Below are 22,748 nucleotides of genomic sequence, written 5' to 3'. Positions count from 1 at the left end.
CGCACACCCGCGAGGGCCGATCACAGTGGATCTCCCTGCCCAGCCTGCGGCTCACTGATCCCTGGTGCCAGCTGTGACCTTAGCAGACCCAGGGAAAGGCTGGCTCACCGTGGCAGTGCCCAGGCGAGCGGTGAACCAGAGCAGAGGAAGAAGAGACGGGACGAGAGAGCAGGCTAGTACAGGGTGCCAGGCCTTGCTGGGGCGCTTTGTCCCAAGGAGAACAGGGGTAGAGGACGGCTTAGCTTACCAACCCCTCCGCCCATCAGAGAGACAGACAGACAGACAGACAGACAGACAGACAGACAGACAGACAAAGGTGCAGTGACCCTGCCCCGCCCCCTGGGAAGGACGCCCTTCTCAGCGTTCTGCAGGGAAAGCGCGCGAGTAGAGGGACCACGGAAGCCCCCTTCCCCATGTCTTCCAGTGTCGCCGGCAGCAGCCTGGCTGACCGCAGGAAGAAGTGGGAGCCCGAGGAAAACGGTTTCGAATCCATCGCTCCAGGGTTCTGGCTGCCTCCAGGCCCGAGTTTCTCCACCTCCGGCCCCTGCTCCTGTATCTCGGGCCCTGGCGTCAGAGCGGGCTTCTGCCGCCTGCCTGGCTCTGACTCGAGTGCCTGGCCTTTTGGGGCTCCTCTTTCCTTCACTTCTTGCTCCTGTTTGACTTGGCCCTGGTACGGAATGAGTCCTCTGGGTCACTTCTCATTCGTGGCGGGGCGGGGACTGGGAAGCCGATTGGAACATCCCGGTGTTGGCGAGGATGGAGGTGGAGGTCGCCCCATCCCAGTCGCCCTGCGCTTTCAATCCCCGATCAGGCCAGTGCGCGCCTCCGTCCTGCCCCAGTGCGAAGCGTGGGAGCCCGGATGTAGAGGCCTCCCCATCACCCCTGACCGTGGGAAGCAGCCCACAGCCACGGGACTGGGAACTCCTGCACCTGCAGAGCTGCTCTGGCCAGTGGGGTGGGAGCCTTGCAGCGCTCTCACACCTCTTGCTGGTTTCCGGGACCCCTAAGAGGATTGCCCTCCTCACCCCCCATTCATAGCGACCAGCACGTCTGCACTCTGCAGCTGTGTCCCAGGGTGAGGACCAGCTGGCTTTAGAACAGCTTTGCCCCAGGCCTGATAGAAGAAGGCTGCAAGCTCCTGGCTCCCGCCCACCCCCCTCTCCCCACTCGCAGCCATCTCAGCCAGGGGATCTGGGAACAGGGGGCTCCCCAGCCCCGGTGCGCCCAGCCCGGCTGGCAGACTGCTCTGGTTTGGGTGCGTTTCTTTTATCCTGACCTGGTGTCGCTTGTCCCAGGGAACGTCCTCCAAGCCCAGACCTCCCCGTCCTCCAAGCCCAGACAGTCCGTCCCTCGGTGTCCCTGCTACCCGGTTCCGGAAAAGGCAGCGGCACTGGGCCGAGGCAGCAGGGAGCTCTCTCGGGACCGAGCGGAGGCCGGGTAAATACTTTCGCTTCTGTTTTCCCCGCCGGGGCGGAGCCCGGTCTCCTAGTCAGTCCTCTCCGACGACCCACTTCCTGCTCGGGCCCAGGCAGCTACGGTGGACTCAGGCAGGGACGCGGAGAGCTCGGGGGCCACCGTGCCAGGCCCAGGCGGGGCTCGGCGGGAAGATGGCAAGTGGGGGCCGGGAGCTGAGCGGCAGGTGAGTCTCCCCGACCTCCAGGCCCCTCTGCAGGCAGCCTCGCTGCTGCGCAGTGGTGAGCTCGCTGGCGCGCACCGCTGTCCCTCGGCTCAGCCCCGCCGGGGCGCGACCGGGTCAGAGTGGGCGAGCAGCGGGGTTTCGCCGGGGCGAGTTCAGGCTGCCGCAGAGCACGCCACTTTCTGGTGTAGCCACCGCGGACTCCGGACGGGGCCGTCCTTGGAGACAGGCTTAGGTATTTCCGCTGGACTCCGCTCGTCTCCCTCCCGCGTCCCCGGGGTCGGGGCTGGCTGCTCAGGGCAAACTTTCCGCCTCTTTTCAAGCCGTGATCTGCCATCTCCAACACCAGAGTGGTCACCTCGGGCCTACCCTGGACCTGACTCCCTGTCCCTTGGTTCTGATCAAAGGGAGAAAACGAAAGAGAAAGACCCACCGAGGCGAAAGCCTGGTACAGGCTGCGACTTAGATTTTTCCTTTGATTGTTCTGTTCCAGCGGGTGATATGCTCTGATCAGAAAAATGACAGAAATTCTGTCGTTTCGCCTGTAGTCAAATCAGAAATAACATTGCTTAATATTTTTAAGTGCAAACTAAATACACAATACAGTCTTGTTCAGAAAACTTCATGTAGAAGGATGTAACGGGAACTATGTCTTGTTAGATGTATGTCTAGATATCTTGTGTTCCAGGGAGGACAGTGTCTGTATTTTGCATTCTGTATTTTAAAACGGGAATCTTCGAGATGCTTTCACTTTAATACCTGTGCACCTCCCTCAGTCTTTAACCATTTTGTAGTAATACCTAGAGCTCCTATGTGTACAATTTTGAAGCCACGCCCCCTCTGATGTGACGTCACGTAGACTGTTTTCTTTGTTCACGTTGATCAACAAGCTCCAATAACCACGCCTTATAGACTTCTATTTGGTGATTTGTACATACACAAGTATTTGTCTTGCGCCAGAAAACTAAAAAAAAGAACAGTAGAATTCTTGAGCAAAAGGCCTTAACCTCTGCCAGAGTCCTTCCTAAGGGACTGATCAGTGTGCACTCCAGCAACGCCAAGCCCAGTCTTCGCCAAGGCGATGGGTGAAGAGGTGTACTTTGTGTACATTTTGTATTTCCCTAAGTGGCAGTTGATTATTTTGTTGTTGTTATTTGTTTGTTTATTGTTACTCAAAACTCCTGTTCCATTGCTGATTATTTTTTGCCTGTGTAATTCAGGTGTCTGGCCTTACTTTCATGATACAGTAGACTTTATTAACCATCCTGGAAAACTCTTTTCCTTGTGTTCTAACTTGGTACATGGTGACTTCTGTCTCGTTGAAAATTAAAATTTCAAGTGTAGCTCTATTATGTGATTAATGATGTTCTCATTTTTAAACCAAGTGGTGCAGAAAGTTCCTCTGGAATTCCGTGAGCACTGGCAGTCTGAACCACAATTCTTGTGGTCACCAAAGGCCACAAATTCAAGTCTGCCTTTGTTATTCTTTTTTCACCTCTCCTTCAACTTTTTCTTTTTCCCATTTTTGGATAAAATGGAGCAACTTCAGCATCCAGTTTTGATTGACCCTTTTTCATCTTTCTGAATTTTTACTTTGTGTTTGTAATGGTTGCTCAGCCTCCTGGGTGTTTCTATTGATGTTCTTCCACACCTTGATTCATCCCAGGACAGCACCTTGCGTTTCTGCTGCCTTGCTCTGGTGCAGTTTGTGTGTTTCTCTGTCTTTCTGTTTTCTCATAGTTCCACTGGAGTTGCAGGTTCCATGAAAGAAAAAACCCTAAAGCTGATGTGACCCTCTCGTTCACCCTGTCTGGGGAGGTATGACATTAGCATGACTTATCACTGGTTGCCCTGTCCATGTCCTGCCCAACTTATGGCTGGAGTTGCTTCCAAAACAATGGCAAAGGAATTACTTTTTTTTTTTTTTTTTTTTTTTAACCAGGGATCGAACTCACAACTGCGCACTTGCATAGCAGGTGCTTATGCTGCTGAGCTAAATCCCTGGCCGGTAAAGGAATTTCCACAAGTGTTCGCCACAACTTGTCTTGAGGTCAGGGCCAAATGGAATTCCAGACAAAGAATTACTAAGCACCATGGAGGTGGGGCCCATGCACTCACTAAGGGAACTGGCCGCAAGGTGCTTGTGAAGGACAGTGACAAGTGTCCCACCTCTGCGTGTGTGTCCGCAGGGGAGGGCTCAGGTGATGGTGTTTGAGTGAGGGCTCAGAGAGCTGACTTAGAGATAGGGTTAATTTGGTATCTATGGAAACAAGCTAAACAAGTTCATCAGTGCCGGGATGTGTTCAGTGCCTTGGCTTAGGTTCAGACTTCTAGGAGAAAACATGCAGTGGGTCAGGTGATAGGACAGTCAGGCTACTCTGTGTCTCCTGGTCCGGACAGGGAAAGAAAGTGGGTGACCTGGGGAAGGGGCCTTCTCTAGTGCAGTTGACCCTGATTAAAGTGGTTTTTCCGGCCTTCTCTGCTATGCAGCTGCTATCTTCCCCTTCCCATCTTCTGTCCACAAAGACTGTTTTGTTTTTGCTGCTGGTTATCTGACCAAGTCCTAGCAGTATATGCAACATTACTTAAGGATTCCATTTAGGTGCGCAGTGAAGTTCTACTTTGGGGAAGGATTTGCATTTGTACTCTGAGAGCCTCAGCATACCAATGCAGAACTCTGTTAAGTAAGTTCAAGGAAGTCAAGCAGTTCCTGGTCTGACCTGTCCTTTTGCTTTATTCTCTTATTCTGTGAAGTTGTGACGTGCATTTCCCTTGGCTACACAGGGGCTACATCCCCATAGACCCGCCACACCGTGTGGCCTCTGGGTTCTATTTGTGCCTCTTTCACCCTAAGGCTGTCAGATTGAAGAATCAGATTCTCTGGAAGCAGCAAAAGCCCTCCACTCAACAGTGGCTTGCGCGCCTCCGGGGTGGGGTGGGGGGGCTCCTCTCTCTTCACCTCACTTCTCTCTGGCACCCTGGCTGTGCTTTTAACTCCTCAATGATTTAATGACATTTTAAAATGTTTTTCTAGCTATTTAAGTTTATTTTCAAACATAGCGAGAAATAGAAGATGCCTGAATCCTGCCTCTCAACAGAATCTTATGGTCGTAAGATTGATTGATTGATTGATTGATTGATAATTTCTCAAATAGTTGAAATTTAGTAGCAATTTAGGAGTTCTCAGACAGCTAAGATTTTTGTCTCACGGTTTCACTGTGATGGGTCTAGATTTTGTTGTTGTCATTGTTTTACTTTATTGCATTGGCATTGTGGGGATTTTTGGGGGGAGTTGTAAGTTGAGGTCTTTTATCCATTTTGAAAAATCCTAACATATTTCTTCAAATATTACTTCTTCCCTCCCCCCTATGTCCTTCCCTCCTTTTCTGACAAATGTAAATTATTTTAGGCATGTAGCCAGTATCTCGCTTTCCTCTTACTCTCTGGTCTGAATTCTTCCATTTAAAAAATTTCCATACTTCAGCTGGATATCTGCTATTGGTTGTCTTCTGGTTCGCTATTTCACTAATGTTTTCCTTTTCTGTATTCAGTCTTACGTTAAACACTTCTATTACATTTAATCTAGGAAACTGCTTTTCTAAATTATGTTTTGTAGGGTTAACTCTCTGTTGGAATTTTCTAACTATATTTGCTGCACACTTACGTGAGCACTTTCATCACTGTTTTTGTGTGTTGACTCCAATCTTTGGATCATCTGTATGCATTATTGTGTTGTCATTTGAGGCAATCTGTGGCATGCGGTGGACTTGCGAGGGCTTCAGCACTGCCGGTGGTTTCTCTCTTGAGCCGACTCTGCTCCCTGCTTGCCGTTTTCCTCAGATAATCTGTGTTTCTGGCTTCGCCAAACTTCTGGGTTCTCCATTGCACCTTGGGTTTCACACCATAGCTTCACACACAGCCCTCTCCGGGGCACACTGCTTGGTCTCTCAGACCTTCTGAAGTCTGGGTGAAAGCCTTCCAAACTCTATGACTCTTGCATTCTGCATGCATCTAAAAGCAGTACCACATGGATGATACCAAGGAAGGTCTACTGCCAGTTGGAGCAGTAGCCAGCCCTGCCCCCCTAATATTTTATTAAGGAGAAAGGTTTATTTAGTTTATAGTTTGTGAAGGTTTCAGTCCATAATCTGCTGAGTCTAAGGCAGGGAGGCATTTGGCAGAGGAGCAATAGTTTATGGATGACGTTCCTTCTCTCTTAACCATGGAGATCAAGTGTCTGGATTTCTGGACATTCTGAATCCAATTCTGAGGAACCATTCTGGAACATAGTGTCCTGTTGCTTTCTTCTCAAAGCAAATCTTTCCCTTTTGTGATTTTGAGGCTGCAAAGGATGGAGTGCTGCTGCTTCGTGTGATGCCCTCATTCTGCCTTTTCTATTCTCTTGTTCCTTCTCAGCAACCTCTGTTCTGTCTTTGCAGTTCACAGCTTTACTAGAGTTTCCTTTCTGCTCACAGTGTTTTAAATCATTCTGCTGGGCTGTTTGCTCTTGATTCTCAAGATAGATCTGGCTGAAAGCACTCAACAATAGCCATACCACCTCTTCATCATTTGACTGCCTTGAAATTTCTTCTGCCAGATTAGTTAGTCTGACATCCTTAATCTTAGTCTCAAGAAATCTCTGGACATGAGCAAAATGCAGACAGACTTTCTGCCAAGCAATAACACACATTGTCAGGAGTTAGCAGCAACTGTAGTCCTTCTTTCCAGCAGAAACCTCCCAAGTCTGGTCTTTACCAGCAGGACTTCCGTTAGCCTTTTGGTCTTCTGAGCTTCTGAGGTCTTCAGAATCTCCCTTGTAGAATAGCTGAAGGTGCTCCAGCTTTACTTTTTCACCTGACGTCTCTGAGCCTTTTCAAACTCCTTCCATGAACCTTCCCAAAGGCTCTTGAACCACATGGTCAGATATAGTCACAGCAATGAAACCACTTCTCTGTCTTAATTTTTTTTTCTTGTTGCTGAGACAAAATACCCAACACTCAAAGTTAAAGGAGAAAGGGTTTATTTAACTCAGTGTATGGAAATTTTAGTCTATAATTGGGTAGTTCCAAGGCAAGGTGGCATGGCCAGGACTCAGCCAAGAATTGCCTTAAGTTTCAGAGGTGATTTTGGACTTGGACTTTTGAGCAATGCTGGACTGTTGAGATTCTGAGAAGGGGTTAGTATGTTTTGATCATATATGGGATAGTTGTATTATGTTCAGTGGAATTATAACTTTGTTATTATCTTTATTTGGGGATTAACTATGGTTTAAGGAGATATGATTAGGTGTCAAGATGACAAGGGGTGGGCTTGTGCCAATTAATCTGGTTCATCAAATTGAATGGATCAAGAGATTTTGGGAGAGTTTTTTTAATTGCAAGGATGCTAACTTCATCAGGGTGCTAATCTGTTGATAAGTTCATAGCTGAACAGGATATTAGAAGGTGGGGCCTTGTTGAAGGAAGTGGGCCATGAATCATAATTTGGGGACCTGTTTCTTTTCCCAACCCTCCCCTTTTCTTCTCTTGTGCTCTGCTTCCCAGCCACTGAGAAGCAAGAGCAGCTTTGATGCACCACCCCTTTCCACCATGATGTTTCTTCTTTGAAGACAACTGACTGTGTACTGAACCCTCTAAAACCATAAGCCAGAATAAAGTTCTTTGCTTTGCAAGTGTCAGGTATCTTATCTCAGCAATAGAAAAGTTGACCAGTACAGAGGTTTTTATATATGTTAGGTATCAATCCAGATCAGATACACTGTTTTCACTATTTTCTCTTTTTCTGTAGGTTGCCTTTTTGTTTTCCTGATCGCTTCCTTTGCTGTATGGAAGGCTTCTAACTTGGTATAAATCCACTTGTTTATTTTTCTTTTTTTCCTCATGCACTTTGGTGATATCATCACCAAAAAGTCATTGCCAGGACCAAGGTCAAAGAAAGTTTTCCTTATGTTTTCTTCTAGGAGTTTTGTAGTTTCAAGTCTTACATTTATGTGTTTAATTCATTTTAAATTAACTTTTGTGGGCAGTTTAAAATAAAAACCCGTTTACTCATTTACATGTGGTTACTGAATTTCCCTAGTACTGTTCATTGACTGATAGCCCTTTCTTTGCAGTATTTGTGGTATTGTTGTAAAATATTAGTTGACTATATATTTATGAGTTTATTTCTGGAATTTGAATCCTTTTCCATTGATTTATATGTCTACTTTCAAGCCAGCAGCATACTTTTTGACCACGATATCTTGGGGATATAGCTTGAGGTCAAGAAATGTGACACCCCGGACTTTGTTTTCTATTTCAGGATCATTTTGAGTGTTTGTAGACTTTTGTGTTTCCATGCAAATTTTAGAACTTTCTTCTATTTCTGCAAAATGCTGCTGACATTTTGATTGAAATTGCATTGAATCTATAGATCACTTTGGGTAGTATAAACATTTTGACAATACTTATTGTGTGCCAATCCATGAATATAAAACTTTTCATATATTTGTGTCTTTTCACATTTTTCATCAATAATTTACACATTTTAGTACAAATCATTCTTTACTTAAATTTATTCTTAAGAAATGTGTTGTTTTTATTGATATCATTTAAAGGGTTGTTTTCTTAATTTCCAAATAGTTCATATTAGAATACAGAAATCAACTGATTTTGTATGTTTTTATCCTTCACCTTTACTGAATTTCTTTGTCAGTTCTAACAGTGTTTTAGGGAGTCTCTTTTTTAAGGGGAATCTTTAAGATCACATTACCTACAAATAATTTGACTTCTTCCTTTTTTCTTTATGTGTATTATTTCTCTTTCCTGAATAGGACTTCCAATACTGAAAGAATAGGGTGAGAATGAACACCCTTTTTCTTGCTTCTGAACTTAAAGGAAAGCTTTTGGCTTTTTTCCCTGACTATGATGGTACCTGTGGACTTATCCTGTACATTTTTTATTGTATTGATTGAGGTACACTGCTTCTATACCTAGTTTTTGCCATGAAAAGATTCTGAATTTTTTCAAATGCTTTTTCTGCATCTGTTGATATGATAGGATTTTTGTCCTTCATTGCATTAATGTGATGTATCCCATTTATTATTTGCCTATGCCAAACCATCATTAAATCCCTGGGATAAGTTCTGCTTTAAAACAGAGGATGGTTCTTTTGCTGTACTGAGTGTGATTAGTTAGTAGTTTGTTGAGAATTTTTACATCTGTGTTCATCAGGAATTTGACCCGTGATTTCCTTTCTTTGTAGTGTTCTTTCCAGAATTTGATGTCAGGGCAATTCTGGCTTTGTTAGGAAGTGATGTAATGGGAGAGTTTTTGTGACAGATTCAGGCTCCTTGTTATTAGTCCACTCAGGTTTTCCTGTTTCTTCACGATTGAGCCATGGTGCAATGTATGCTTCCAGAGTTTACCTTTTCTTCTAGATTACTCATTTTATTGGTGTATGATTGTTCATCAGAGCTTTTTATGATCTGTGTCTGTTTAATATTTTGTCCTTCATTTATAACTTTGTCTTTCATTTTTCTTGTGAATGTACCTAAAATTTTGTCAATTATGTTTACCTTTCAAAGAATCAACTCTTAGTTTCACTGAACTTTTCTACTGTTTTAATATTCTCTCATTTATGTATGGCCTGCTTTTTGCTTTTTCTTAGCTCTGCTCACTTTGGGCTTAGTATGTTCTTACATTTTTAGTTTTTTGTAGTATAAAATTAGGCCATTCATTTGATATCTTTTTTTAACCTTAATAAAAGTATTTATAGGTATAAACTTTTCTCTTAGAACTACTTGTGCTGAAGCAAATTTGGGCATGTTATGTCTCCATTTTTATTTGTCACAAGATGTCTTTTGAGATAGGAACAGGCGCACATGTCTGTAGTCCCAGATACTTGGGAAGCTGAAACAGGATGATCAGGCGAGCTCATGAATTCCAGAGCAGCCTGGACCATACAGAGATGCCAGCTCAAGTTTGTTCCTTTTGAATTTTTCTTTGGTTTCCTAGTGTTTTTTGTAGACCTTGTGAATTCAACCTGTTTTGGGACCTTTGGGCTTCTTGATCTGCATGTTCACTTTTCTCCTCAAACTTGGGAAATTTTAAGCTTTGATTTCCTATTTAAATGGAAATGTAGTAACTGTATATATTTATGAGGTATGGTTGGATGTTTATTTGTGAGATAATCTCTTTAAATAGGAATTATACTCTTTTTTCTCTGTCCATAGGCTTTATTTGCTTGTTTATTTTATTTACTTATTTTTATTTTTAATCCTCTGGGTAACTTCAAATGACTAGTTTTTAGGTTCACTGATTTTTTTCTTTTTCTGGATTTAGTCAGTTCTTGAAGTTTTTTATTGAATTTTTCATTTCAACCATTGTATTCATCATCTCTTGAATTATTTTATCATTTCTATTTATTTGTTGACATTCCCATTTTGTTCATATGTTATTTTCTTTCTGTGCTTTCTTGTAGCCCACCAAAGATTATTCTGTATTTTTAGCTCCTACATCTCCATTTCTTTAGAGTCAGTTACTAGAATGTGTTAGTTTCCTTACTTAGTGTTATTTTTTTTTCCTGATTATCCATTATTCTTGTATCCTGACAGCAATGTCCGTTTATTTGAGGAAGCAATAATCTCTGCCAACTTTTACAGGTTTGCTTCAGCAAGAAAATACCTTTGCCAGTCAGTCAGCCTAGGGTTCTAGATGGGTCAGCTGGTGGTATCTGGGTAAGGACTTAGTATTATTAAGGTCTCAAATATGGCAACCACCCATGGTTCAAGGCTGGATGAGGCCTTTGGCTGATATCTCCAGGTGAACGTGGACACTGGCTAACTGTTGTTAGGAAGGACCACAGATTATGCTCTGTGACTGTGTGAGGCTTATACTGCTGGGCCTCAGCAGTGCTTTGTAGTGGGGCATAGTGCAAGGATGAGTGTGCTGGCTGCGCTGTAAAGTCAGCTGAGGTCTTTCAACCTCTAGGCTGGGCAAGACCACACACTGTGTTTACAACTGATGCTTGCTGCAGCCTGGGCTTTTTAGCCAGTGGTGTCAATCTCCTGGCTGCTGGACAGTATCACAGGCCATGCCCCACAGTTGGTATGGTCATTCACTGGACTCTGTGGTGGGAGCCTGCAGGCTGTGTTTTGCTATTGGACAGGATCATGGGCTGGGCTGCCTGCCCAGGCAGGGCTGCAGGGTGTGCCTAATGATTCAATGAGGCCACAGCCTTGGCTCAGTTGGGCTGCAGGTTGCGGCCCACAATAGGGAGAGGTGGCTGGACTTGTTTCCTGCTCGTGGAGGTCATCGATTGGACAGGTTCACAGTTTATGCCTATTGGTCTTGGGGGCTGGAGGATCCATCCTGCAGTTAAGCAGGGTCATGATCGTGGTTATCTGTGTACGCAGTGACGTAGACTGGGTTTGGAAGTTTGGGCAGGTCACTGTTTGGGCTGTGGTTTGTCAGCACTAGAGGTGTGCTCTATTATTAGGCAGGTGGACAACTTGGCTCCCTGCCCAGCTGAGGGTATCCAGGAGACTCTAAGGTCAGCCTGTGTTATGACTGGGTGACTCTAGCTGGGTGGATCTAGAGGATGTGCTCTGAGATGAGGCAGGGTCCCCAGCCTGCTGCCTGCCCCAGGAGAGTGGTAGGCTGGGTTCTGTAACCCTGTGGGCTGTTGGCAAGGAACCCAAGCTGGGTGGAATTGCTGAACCAGATGAAGCCTGGAGCTCCTCTCTGCACTGCTAGGTGCTCTGGGAGGGTGTGGCTAATGGCAGGAGCACAGTGCAGTCCCCACGATGTTGTCCTTGTTCCTTTTTGTTTCTAGCTGACCTCAGTGGTCTCTCCTCCTACTGATTTCTTCATTGCTCCCCACTGAGCAAGACAGAATTGAACCTCCCAGAAGGAATCTTAGAATTCAGGGGAAGCTGGGTATCCTCTCCTGAGGCTCCATGCTTTTCTACTGGTGAAAACTTAGGCCCACGAGAAAGCTAGTGGTGAAGCAAATCCTGTGCCGACCTGGGGAAGGGGCAGCACGGTCAGGTTACAGCTGCTCAGCTTGCTCTTCTAATGTGACTTCCCTGATTTTTGTGACCAGAGGGAGTGGTTTCACCTTTGTCCCCCTGTTCTTGCCCGTGAAAGTCCGCCAGATGAAGGAGCTGAAGCCGGGACCTGCTCTTCTGCCGTCTGCCTGGTGTTGGGTTTTCCAGTGGTCTTGGTAATCCAAGATTGTAGCGTCAGCTCTGGAAATCTTTTTGCCTTGTTTTAATCAGTTTCTTTATTCTAATTCTTTCTATTCTCTCTTGAAATTCCTGTCTTCAGAGTGTTGAAACCTCTGGTTATGCAGCGTACTTTTTGGTTTTTTTTCACATTTTCCCAATTTCTTCTCTACCTGCATTCCTCAGAGAAACTGGCCCAGCAACTTATTTAGTCTGTTTAGCTGCTAGCACACTCACTTTTTTTTTTTTTATAGCTCTAAGGAGGGTAAAATTTACATTATAAAAATCACCTGTTTTAAGTGTATAATTCAATTTTTTTAGTAAACTTATGGAGTTAAATGTACATCACCACAAGATAAGTTGAGAACTTTTTCATTGTCTATCTCCCAAATTCTCTCATTTTTATTTGAAGTCAGTTCTTGTTCCTGGATCCAGATGGGCACTACAATGTTTTCTGTACCTATAAATTTCCTTTCTATGAATATTTCACACAGATGCAGCTATACATTATGTGACTCTGCATCTGGCTTCTTTAATTGAGCATTCTATTTTTGAGGTTGATCCATGTTATAGAATATAATATTACTATTTTGTGTCTTTTTGCTTATTAAATAGAATTTTATTATCTGGACTACCAATTTTTGTTTATTCATTCACCAGTTGATAAACATTTGGACTGTTTCCACTTTGGGTCTATTAAAATGCTGCCAAGAGGCGGCTGGGGATTTAGCTCAGCGGTGTAAGTGCCTGCCTAGCAAGAATGAGGTTGTGAGTTCAATCCTCAATACCAAAGAAAAAAAAAGCTGCCAAGGATTGTGCTTGTAAGTCTGTATGGATATCTTTTTTCATTTCTCAGAGGGTAATTAGGAGTGAAATTTTGTGTTCCCACCAGCCATATATAAACCCACAGCCTTGCTGACATTTGTTACTTTGTCTTTGAGCAATACCATTCCAAAATATGTGGACTGGTATCTGTGGTGGTTGAACTTTGTTTTTTCATAACGACTACTGAGATTGAACATCTTTTCACACTCGCTTAACCTTCCATACATATCTTTGGAGAAACATCTACTCAGATCGTTTACTCGTTTTTAAATTGTGCTGTTTGCCTTCTTCTTGAGTTGTAAGAATTGTTGGGTGTATGGATAGAAGTTGTTTATCAGAATTTGGCCATACTAGTGTGATTAGTCTTTTGATTTTCTTAATGATGTTCCTTAAACCATAAAAACATTTATATTTTGTGCACTTCCAATTTATCAATTGATTCTTTTATGTATCATGCTTTTGGTGTTGAAATTTTATGTCTAGCCTAAATAAAATGATTTTCTCTTGAAAGTTTTATCATTTCAGTCTTCCATGTAAGTACACTACATAACTGCAGGTCTCAGTGAAAAATAAAAAAGGTAGCGCCCTTGTCTGTAAGTTATTAAGAGCTTCAGAATAATGAAAGCAGAACCCTAAACCAGGAACAGGGCCTTCTGTCCCTGTACAGCACAGGTACATGAGAAGCTGATTCTGCTTGCACTGGGATGGATTTATGTGGATGGTGTGATATAAGGTTCTAAATCATTTTTTTGCATGCATGCTGATTTCCAGTTGTGCAAGCATGATTTGCTGAAAGAAAAATAATCCCTACCATTTCCTCACTGAATTGTCATAGCACTTTTTAAAACAGTAAATTCATTACAAACATAAGAATTTCTGCACTTTCTGTTCTGTTCCATTGGATTTTATTTATCTCAAGTAAATAAATAAAATGCTCTCAATTCACACAATAAATATTAAAGCGAGAAAGTATAATTTGCTTCAACTTTGTTTTCTTTCAACATTATTTTGGCTCTTCTAGATCCTTTGCATTTTGACATAAATTTTAGGATTAGCTTCTCAATTATGCAAGAAGTTCTAAAGAGAGTTTCATAGGAATCTGAATGTGTAATTCATTGAACCTATAGGCCAATTGAGGGAGAAGTGCCATCTTAAAAATTTAAAACCTTCCCGTGCATGAAAATAAATTTCTATTTATTTAGATTCTTAGTTTCTCTCAGAAATGTTCAAAGTTTTCAACATGTAGGTCATATATTTTGCTAAATTTATTCCTAAACATTTTATCATTTTTCTCTTATTTTTGGGTTTGGAAACTTAACTTTAACTTTCTAACTTTCCAAGTGAGTTGTTGTTATGGTTTGGACTGTATGCATTCCTCAAAGACTTATGTGTTGAAGGTTTGATTTGGTGTCTTTGGAGCATCTAGGAGGTGAGAATGATAAAACCTTCCTTCCAAATGGAAGGAACCTAAGTCATTGGTGACGTGCTTGAAGAGATGTTAAGACTCTGTCTTGGTTACTTTCTTGTTGCTGAGGCAAAATACCAGACATCCAAAGTTATAGAAGTAAAGATTTATTTCAGTGCACAGTCTGTAGAGGTTTTAGTTCACAGTCAACTGGTTCCAAGACTGGGTGGCTGAGTAGAGGGGCACCACAGAGGAGGAAATCCAAGATGCGACACAGAGAAATAACAGGATCCAGGCTCCACTCCTTTTTTAACCATTCATTTTACAGCCTTTGTGGTGGTGCCACCCACAGCCAGGGTGGAGCTTACCATTTATGCACACTCAGAATGGTGCTAAGCCAGCCAGTGGACTAATTCAGTTACCACACACCCTTAACCTATGTTCACACTAGATCCAGCCACCTCCAAAAGCCACACCCATGAGCACATGAGGTTTAGGGGGATATCCAGATACATATCACAACAGACTCCAACCTATTCCTGTTTCTTTTTTCCCTTTTGCTTCCTGGCCACCATGAGGTTAACAGTCTTGATCTGCCGTGATATGCTACCTCACCATGGGCCTGAAAGAAATGGGATCAGAGGACCTTGAACTGAAATCACTGAAACCACGAGCCAAAATAAATCTTTCCTCCATTTAACTTATCTCAGATATTTTGTCATAATGACGGAAAGCTAACCATCATAGTTACTTTACAGAAACAATAGCATCTCATAAACTGTAGGAGTATTCAATATACTTACCCTAAAGCCTTCCTCTATTTGGTCTCATTTTTTATTTTGTCTCATGTTACCTCCAAAAAATAATTAAAAGAATTCAAGGGACCTAGATGAAACCCAGACCCTGTTCACTAAATCAGTATCACTAATCTTGGTTGTAGTGTTTCATTCCTTTTCCAGCACTCATTGTGAATTTTATGCACTTATTAGTTTGATTTTTATAAAAATCATGTTGTGTTAATATGAACTTTTTATTCATCAATAAAGTACTAGAAATAACCATGGATTTTTTTTTATTTTAAAGAGGGTAAGATTAAACATAATAAAACATTTCATAAGGAAAAAATTTAAAGAAACACAGATTTCAAAGCAAGTCCACTGGAGATCTTCACTGTCTATCTTATTGGCTCTAGTTTTCTTCCAAATAGTTGTCCCCATCTTCACACACATTGAATACATACTGAACATTATAGAACTAATCAAGTCATTACAGGATGATGAAGGCTTTTTAGGTCTTCAAGACCTGACATTGGGGAAGTCAATAATGACTGCCATAGTGTCTCTCATTCTCTTCATAGTAGCTGTCCTTATCTTTACATATGCTGAAATTGAACATAAGAGACTAGACTAATATCACTGAACATGAGTAACAGTATTGCTAGATTTTATATCATAATGTTACAGAATTAGCACTGGATTTCTTAGTGTCTATTCTTCAGAGTATCTGTTTATTATATCGTGCATTATATAATCTGTTCCCGTAAATAGTTTAGAAATTCTCCCCATGTGTAAATCTCTACATGTATATCTATCCTTTCTGTATTATAGGGAAAACAGATCATAACAAGACAACAAAATGTATTCCTAGAAAAACATGAAGTGAAAAAGATATATAAGACCACAATATTAGGTGATCTACAGTAGTTACTATGCTTTCTCTTGTTATTTTCAATACAATTGTCTGCATCATCAGACATAATATAATTGAACATAGCATTACAAAGCTATTTTAATAAAACACAACTTTGGACACATTGTAGGACTTCGAAAGCAGTTAATAATCAAACCAGAATAGGTATCTTTTACATCTTGTCATCTTCAGAGTAGTTGCCTCTACTCTTAGACTTGACATTGTCAAGCATACCAAATTTGAATAAAAACAGTCAAAACATCAGCCTAACAAACCAGCTTCAAATAAGATCAGTCATAGTAAGACAAAGTAAATAATACAGGGCTTCAGTTTAAGTTAACAGGAAATTAAGGATAGTTACCATGGTATAACTTGCTATTTTTGGGATAGCTGTCTGTGCCCTCAACTCTAATATGAGTAGACAGACTGGAACAAAATGAAATCAAACTAAACAGAGCGGTAAGACTACTGTGACTTTTAAATCCTGATACACTATTAACAATGTCTTCTGCCTTCCTTTTTTAGGCAATTTCTCACCATTCCCCTCCTCAGGATACTTTGTATATTTTGGATCCCACTAGCTCCTTTAGTTTTTAGATTAGGGGGTCAACCCGTTATCTATTTGAGTGTTGCTGAACCTTTTTACCCCTGAGCTTGATCTTGAACTGTACTCCTTTACTTACTAAAGCCACAAGGTTTTCCTTCCTTCCAGCTGTGTAGTTCTACACTGCCCAAAAGTGTCATAGCTTTCCAATCTATCTGTGGCTGCAGGACGAGTTGTCCCTATTTCTCTCTGGTTTCCTGTCACATATAGCATCATTTTCTCATCTTTGACTTGCAGTTTATTAACCCTCTTTCAGGTTGAGAATATTTCCTATTCAGAGCATCTCGATGGATCCTGCCTCCTAATCTATTCTTCCTGTGTTTCTTTTTGTTAGTGTATCAAGGCTATGTATATTAGAGATTATAGCCTACCTTCTCTGCCTCATCTCTGCTATTCTATTTTTCTGCTATTGTTTGTCCACTTTACTCCTTCATTCCACTGTCTGCATCATTCTTTGAGGCCTCTGCCACTGTTGCTGGAATCCTGGTATTTTTTTTTTTCTTTCTCTCTGGAAAGTCCTTCAGTATTTTTTTGTAGGGTTGGATTGGTGGCTGTGAACTCCCACAGTTCCTCCTTGTCTTGGAAATGTCTTATTTCTCCATTAATTTTGAGAGAGAGTTTTTCTGGGTACATCAATCTGGGTTGGAGGTTTTATTCTTTCAGGGCTTGGACTATTTCCCGCCAGACTTTTCTCAATTTTTTCCAGAGTTTGTGTTGATAAATCTGTCATTATTTTAATGATTTTTCCTTTGTAGGTGATCTGCTTCTTTTCTCTGGCTGCTTTTAATATTCTGTTCTTGTGGTAAATTTCTGGGATCTTCATTATTATATGTCTGCGTGTAGATCTGTTTTGGTTGTAGTTGGCTGGAGTTCTGTATGCCTCATTTATTTGGATATTTCTTTTTCCCATGCTTAGGAAGTTTTCCTTAATTATTTCTGTGAATAGTCTTTGCAATTCATTTGTGGTTACTCCTGCTTCTCCGTTCACATTTTTTATTCTTAAGTTGTAGATCCTCTTGTTGTCTTCTAGCCTTTGAATTGTTTCTTCCTGGTTCCTTGTTATTTTTAAGGGATCTTTTCTTTCACGATCACACATTATAAATCTCCCTTCAAGCTTTGAAAGGCTAACTTTAGTTTCTGTCAAGGCATTTTGCCAGCTTTCAATGGAGTTTTTAGTTTCTTGGTAATCTCTTTGGATCTGATTCATGTATTCTAGGTTTTGTTTATATTCTTCATCAAAGGTTTCTCTTTCTTTTCTGGGTTCCTCCATTCTTCCATCTGTGTTTTCTTGGGAGGGGACTAGCATTTCTTTAATTAATCTTTTTATATCTTACTTCACTTGGATTAGAATTTCAGTTTTAAGTTCATCTATGAGGTCATGAAGATATTTTTTTAATGTCTACTGATGTTGTGACTAATATTGCATGATTACTGCACTGATTCTCTTCTGTATTTACCTCTCCTGGGCTTATTTTCCCAGGGTCAGTGGCTGGAGGTTTTTTTAAAGAATTTCTATCTCTTGTCATGTTTCTGGTTTCTTTCAGACAGGTGTGTTGTGGAGGTCTCAGGCCCTCTCCGTATTGTTTACCATTTTTCTGAAGCATGCTGACTGGGGTTTTGCTGCCCTCTCCAGTTTGCTGTTATCTGAGGTACATGCAGGGACAATGCAGGCTAGCCTCTAGCCTCTGACAGTTTCATCCCTGGCTATTGGGTCCCAACCAGGGGCGTGACTTAGCCAAGCAGATCCCACCAGTCCTCTCTGGACCAGGCGTGGCTGAATGAGACCACCACGGTGCCGGGCACCGCCCTACTCCAAAATGCCTTCCAGCGAGGGACACCCACTGTGGAACCCAATCTCCAGCACTTATCAGGAATCAATGTAGTTCTCCACTTTGGCTCCACTCCACCCTGCACTGGGTCCTCCTGCCAAGGGCCTGGGACTCACCAATTCCCGTTATCAGTGGCCGTGGCTTTAGCCCAACCTTGAATCACCCAACTCCACAGCGCTCCGGGCACAGCACTGACCGGTCTCAGTAAGCACATTGGGCTCCAGCCCTCCACTTGTGTTTTTCCTTCTTCTTCCTATTTTTCTTTTCACTTCAGTTTCCTCCTGGGTTCATGAGAGTCCCTCTCCGCTCGACCGGCCCTCTCCATGTTGTCAAATTCCAGCATGTTGTCAAATTCCAGCATCTGAGCTGTTTTTCCAGAGAGGCTCTCCACCCAGCGACCTAGCAAACTGCCATCTTCTCTAACCATGGAATATTCAAACTGTATATTTACCAGAATGCACTGAGTCATTCAGCTGAATAGATAATCAGGTTGTTTTCAGATTTGGAAGTCAGTGTCCTTGTTTCTTACACAAAACAATTCTTTGAAAAATACTTATATATTTTAGAATCAAATCATCAAATATAAATTGAGTTTCATATATATATCAGATGCCAAGAACATCAATATATAAAGACAAGATTCCTGCCCTAAGGCATACATATTTATGGAAGAGAGATAATGAATAAGACAGAAAATAACAAATCAAAAAATAAGTGAGTGATTTCATATGTTAGGAAGTGCTACTGGGTAGTGTGTGCCTGTAATCCCAGCACTCAGGCAGAGGCAGGAGAATCCCTGTGAGTTTGAAGCCAGCCTGGACTACCTGGTGAACTCAAGGCCAGCCTGGACTACACAGCAAGACCCTGTCTCAAAAAAGGAGAAAGAAGAATAAGAAGAAAGAAAAAGAGGAGGAAAGAAGGAGGAGGAGGAGAAGGAGGAGAAAGAGAAGGGGAAAAGGAAAAGGGGAAGGAAATAGGGAGGGGAGGAGGAAGTGCTAAGGGTTTGGGGAAGAGACAAAGACTTAGATTAAGGGATTAGGGTAGAGGGAAGTTGGGACAGTTGAGGTTGCAGGTTTAGAGAGGCTGGTCAAAGCAGCCCTTGTTATGCTGACTGTGGCACAAGTATGGAATGGAAACAGAGTTGTTAGTTCACTATATGGATAACTGGATGGTGAACACATAGGAGGAAGAAATGGCCAGTATCACGCCTCTAGGATTAGAGCACTCCGAATGTCAACAGGAAATAGCAAAGAGGTGAATGTGGCCCCAAAGAGGTGGGGTAGGGAAGGAGAGAAGGACTGGGTTATTTCTGGCCTTTTGAACCACAGTGTAAGGATTTGAGTTTTACTCTGGGGGAAATTTGAGCCATTGAAATTCATGGAGCTCTTTTTCTGTACAATATATTAGTGTTTTTATTTCTATAGAACAGGTTCCAAAAGTGCAGCTGCTCGTCAGTATGCAACACACCTTTAAATTTAGTAGATCTAGCTAGATCTTTTCTTAAAAGACTGTAGTAATTTGTACTCACACCCTCAGTGAATGTCTGTTTATCTGAATCATCTCCCAGCTGCAAAGTACAGTATCACTACAGGGATTCTTTTTGCAAATCTAATGGGTTTGTCACTAATGTTTTAATTTTTATGTATTTATTGGACACTTTAATTTTCTTTTATCCAAGCTTCTTGGTAAGATGCATTGTCTTTTTGGTCCCAGTTTTTTTATTAATAGACTCATAGTTGATTGAGATCATAAACTCTTTTCTATATGCAGTGAAAATATTTTTCTACACTGTCTTAACATATTTACTGTTTTTTAAAAAAATTATTAAGAGAAATTTTCTTCAAGCTATTTTCTTTCACTGTTTTTCTGGGCTGATTATTTACATTATTTTATTGTTTTAATAGGAGCTCAGATTATAATTGTACTACACATTCAGAAGGATCATTTAAAATTACCATGTTGTCCTAACTGAGGATATTTTATATATCTCCATTTGTTAAGCTCTTATTTAATTTCTTCAATAAGATTTTGTTTTCCTCCTATAGATTTCATATCTTTCTGGTGTTTATAAATACATGTGTATGCTTACTATTATGTCTAAGAAATTATTTTCTTCACAATTTTGTTGCTTCAAGTTTAAGAACTGTAGATTCTATATGTATGTGACAACTAATCTTGATTGTCAGCTTGATTGACTTGAGAGACTCCTCAGAAACTGATAAAGTACACTTCTGGGTATCTGGGTGGGTCATGGGATGTGCCTTTGGGGACTACATCTGGCCCATAGTCTTACTGTTGAGCTCTTCTGTTGTCTTCTTCCAGAATGTCATGAGTTGAATAGTTTCTTCTGCTGTATCCTTCCACCATGATGTTTCTACCTTGGAGCCAGCAAACTGAGGACTGAATCCTTGAGCCCAACATAGACCATTTCCCTTTTAAATTACATAAGTCAAGTGTTTTGTTCCAGCAATGAAAAACTGTCAATACAGAGAACTAGCACCAGGAGTGGGTAGTTATTGTGACTACACCTGATTGGTTGGGTCATGAGCCTTTGGAACTCATTTATAAGAGGAATTTGGAAAACTTTAGAGAAACAGACTAGAGAAAATAAAAAATACTGAAGCACCATCTGATGCTTTCAGAATTCTGATAGGAATGTGGGGAATAAAGGCCAAGCTCATGATATTTCAGATGAGAATAGGGACTGTATTGGGAAACAGACCAGAGGGCATTCATGTTACATTCTGGAAAATAATTTGTGTATATTTTATTCCTGCCCTTATACTTTTATGAGACCAAGTTCAAAGGCAAAAAAACTAATTGATCTGGTGGGGAAAATTTTAAGGTAGTACAGTGTTCAGGTTGTAGCATGGGTATTGCTGGCTGCTTTTAGCTATGTTTGTAGTAAGCAAAAAAGCAAAGAGAAAGATCTGAAAACTTTCAGTTCAGTCAGAAAAGAAGCATGTTAAGGTTGGGGACAAATAAAATGTGATTGTTGAAGAGATTCTTACCATTAAAAAAGAAAGTATATACTTTCAACTGGGACCCAAAAAAAAAAAAAAATGCCTCGAGGCCATCTCATGAATCAATTAACAAGAGCCCACCCATTTCAGGCTTAAAAAGTGCAAAGATGTAAGGCTTTCATTTGAAAAGAGATCTACTGGGTCTCCTCTTTGAAAAGTACTTAGAATATTGGTCCTCTAAGATTAATTTGTTCAACTCTCAAAGCCCTCAGATGCCATGGCAGCCATGGTCCAAAGACATCTGACTAATGCTTGAGCTGGCAGCAGACCTTGGGTCATCCACATAAAGTTGGCTTTATAGGCATGCAAAGTGTAAGAATTATGGAGTCATGGAGTCTTCTTGTAGTCATTATTTACAAGGGTATAGATTTAAAACAGGACACATAATTATTATTGTATTATAATATTTACCCAAAAAGTCAAATGCACAAGAGTGCAAGAGATTCTTCTGCTTGTAGAGACCCAAAGAATCTAGGCAAAGTCCTAGAGCCCATAGCAGTGTCCTCCTTGAGTCCAGCTGAAGGACTAGAGCCCACTCAAGATCTCTGTAAGTCCAAATCAAGGAGCTGCATTGGGAATGCCCAAAAGTCAGTGGTGAAAGCTAGAAAGTCTGCCAGCAGGGTGAAGGATCTGTGCCACAAGCAGGGTGAGGGATCTGCATCTGGAGCCAGGAAGCAACCAATGCTTGAAGTGAAGACTGGATCTCCCCAAAGAGAGCAACAGCCATCCCCGGTGGCAGCCAGGACACAAGCTCTCTGACATTGAGAACAGCAGATTTTGTATCGGGAAGACCATCCATGGAAAACTTCTCCGGGAAAAACAACAGCATGCCATCTTCCCCTCCAGTGCTCCTTTTGTGTCATGCAACAATGCTTAGATGGGTCTTCCATTCCCAGAACCATGCTGACTCAGTTCAACCGGGTGTTCCCATTTAAATTGACTGTTATTTAATCCATCACAAGGCTTCCACCCAGATTTCAAAAGAAAGCCTTAAAGGCCAGACAAAAGCATGTAACTGGGTTTTAAGAGACCCTACCCTGAGAGGGCAATGAATGAAGTTGTGAGAGGAAAGCTAAAGCTCTAGTGAACTCCCAGACGTTGGAGATGTCAGAAACATGGAATGTCTGTCAAGGAAAGGCAAAGGAGCTCATGCAAGAGAGAGGCCACGTGGGCTGTAACTGGCTAGGCTGCAGGCTGGGCTTCCTGTCTGTTGGAGCTCACAGCACACCACTGTGTGTCTGGAATGCTGGCCATGGAGCTATTTAATGTTTGCTGGGTTTGCTCTTTGATTTCTTTTTCTATTGCTCGATTCTTCCCTTTTGAAATGAGACTATTTACTCTGTTTCATGTTATCTTGGTATTATATAACTTGCTTTAAAAAACGAATAAAACAAAGCAAAACAATAAAGCAAATCAGAACGGCAATGCAAGTGAAACAGGACTTCAAAACAAGACAAGAGTAAATGAGAAAATGACTACAATAATGTCTCTTGTTTTCTTCAGAATAGCTGTACACACCATCACACACAATAA

General features: G+C 41.7%; 1 protein-coding gene across 1 annotated transcript in view; it reads left to right on the top strand.

Moving 5' to 3' along the window:
* The first annotated feature begins 756 nt into the window (after positions 1-756).
* Positions 757-22,748, top strand: part of LOC100727417 (nuclear autoantigen Sp-100) — an 81,261-nt gene continuing 59,269 nt past the window's right edge. Inside the window, exons 1-2 of the mRNA XM_063236647.1 lie at positions 757-955; positions 1,174-1,639. Of these exons, the coding sequence (XP_063092717.1) occupies positions 757-955; positions 1,174-1,639 (665 nt within the window). The remainder of the gene's footprint in view (positions 956-1,173; positions 1,640-22,748) is intronic.

This window comes from Cavia porcellus, unplaced genomic scaffold (genome assembly GCF_034190915.1).
Source record: "Cavia porcellus strain 051 isolate PalLab524CR breed Dunkin Hartley unplaced genomic scaffold, mCavPor4.1 scaffold_26, whole genome shotgun sequence".
Lineage (NCBI taxonomy): Eukaryota > Metazoa > Chordata > Mammalia > Rodentia > Caviidae > Cavia > Cavia porcellus.
The sequence above is the reverse complement of the archived record's forward strand: the minus strand, read 5'-3'. Positions and strand labels throughout refer to the sequence as shown.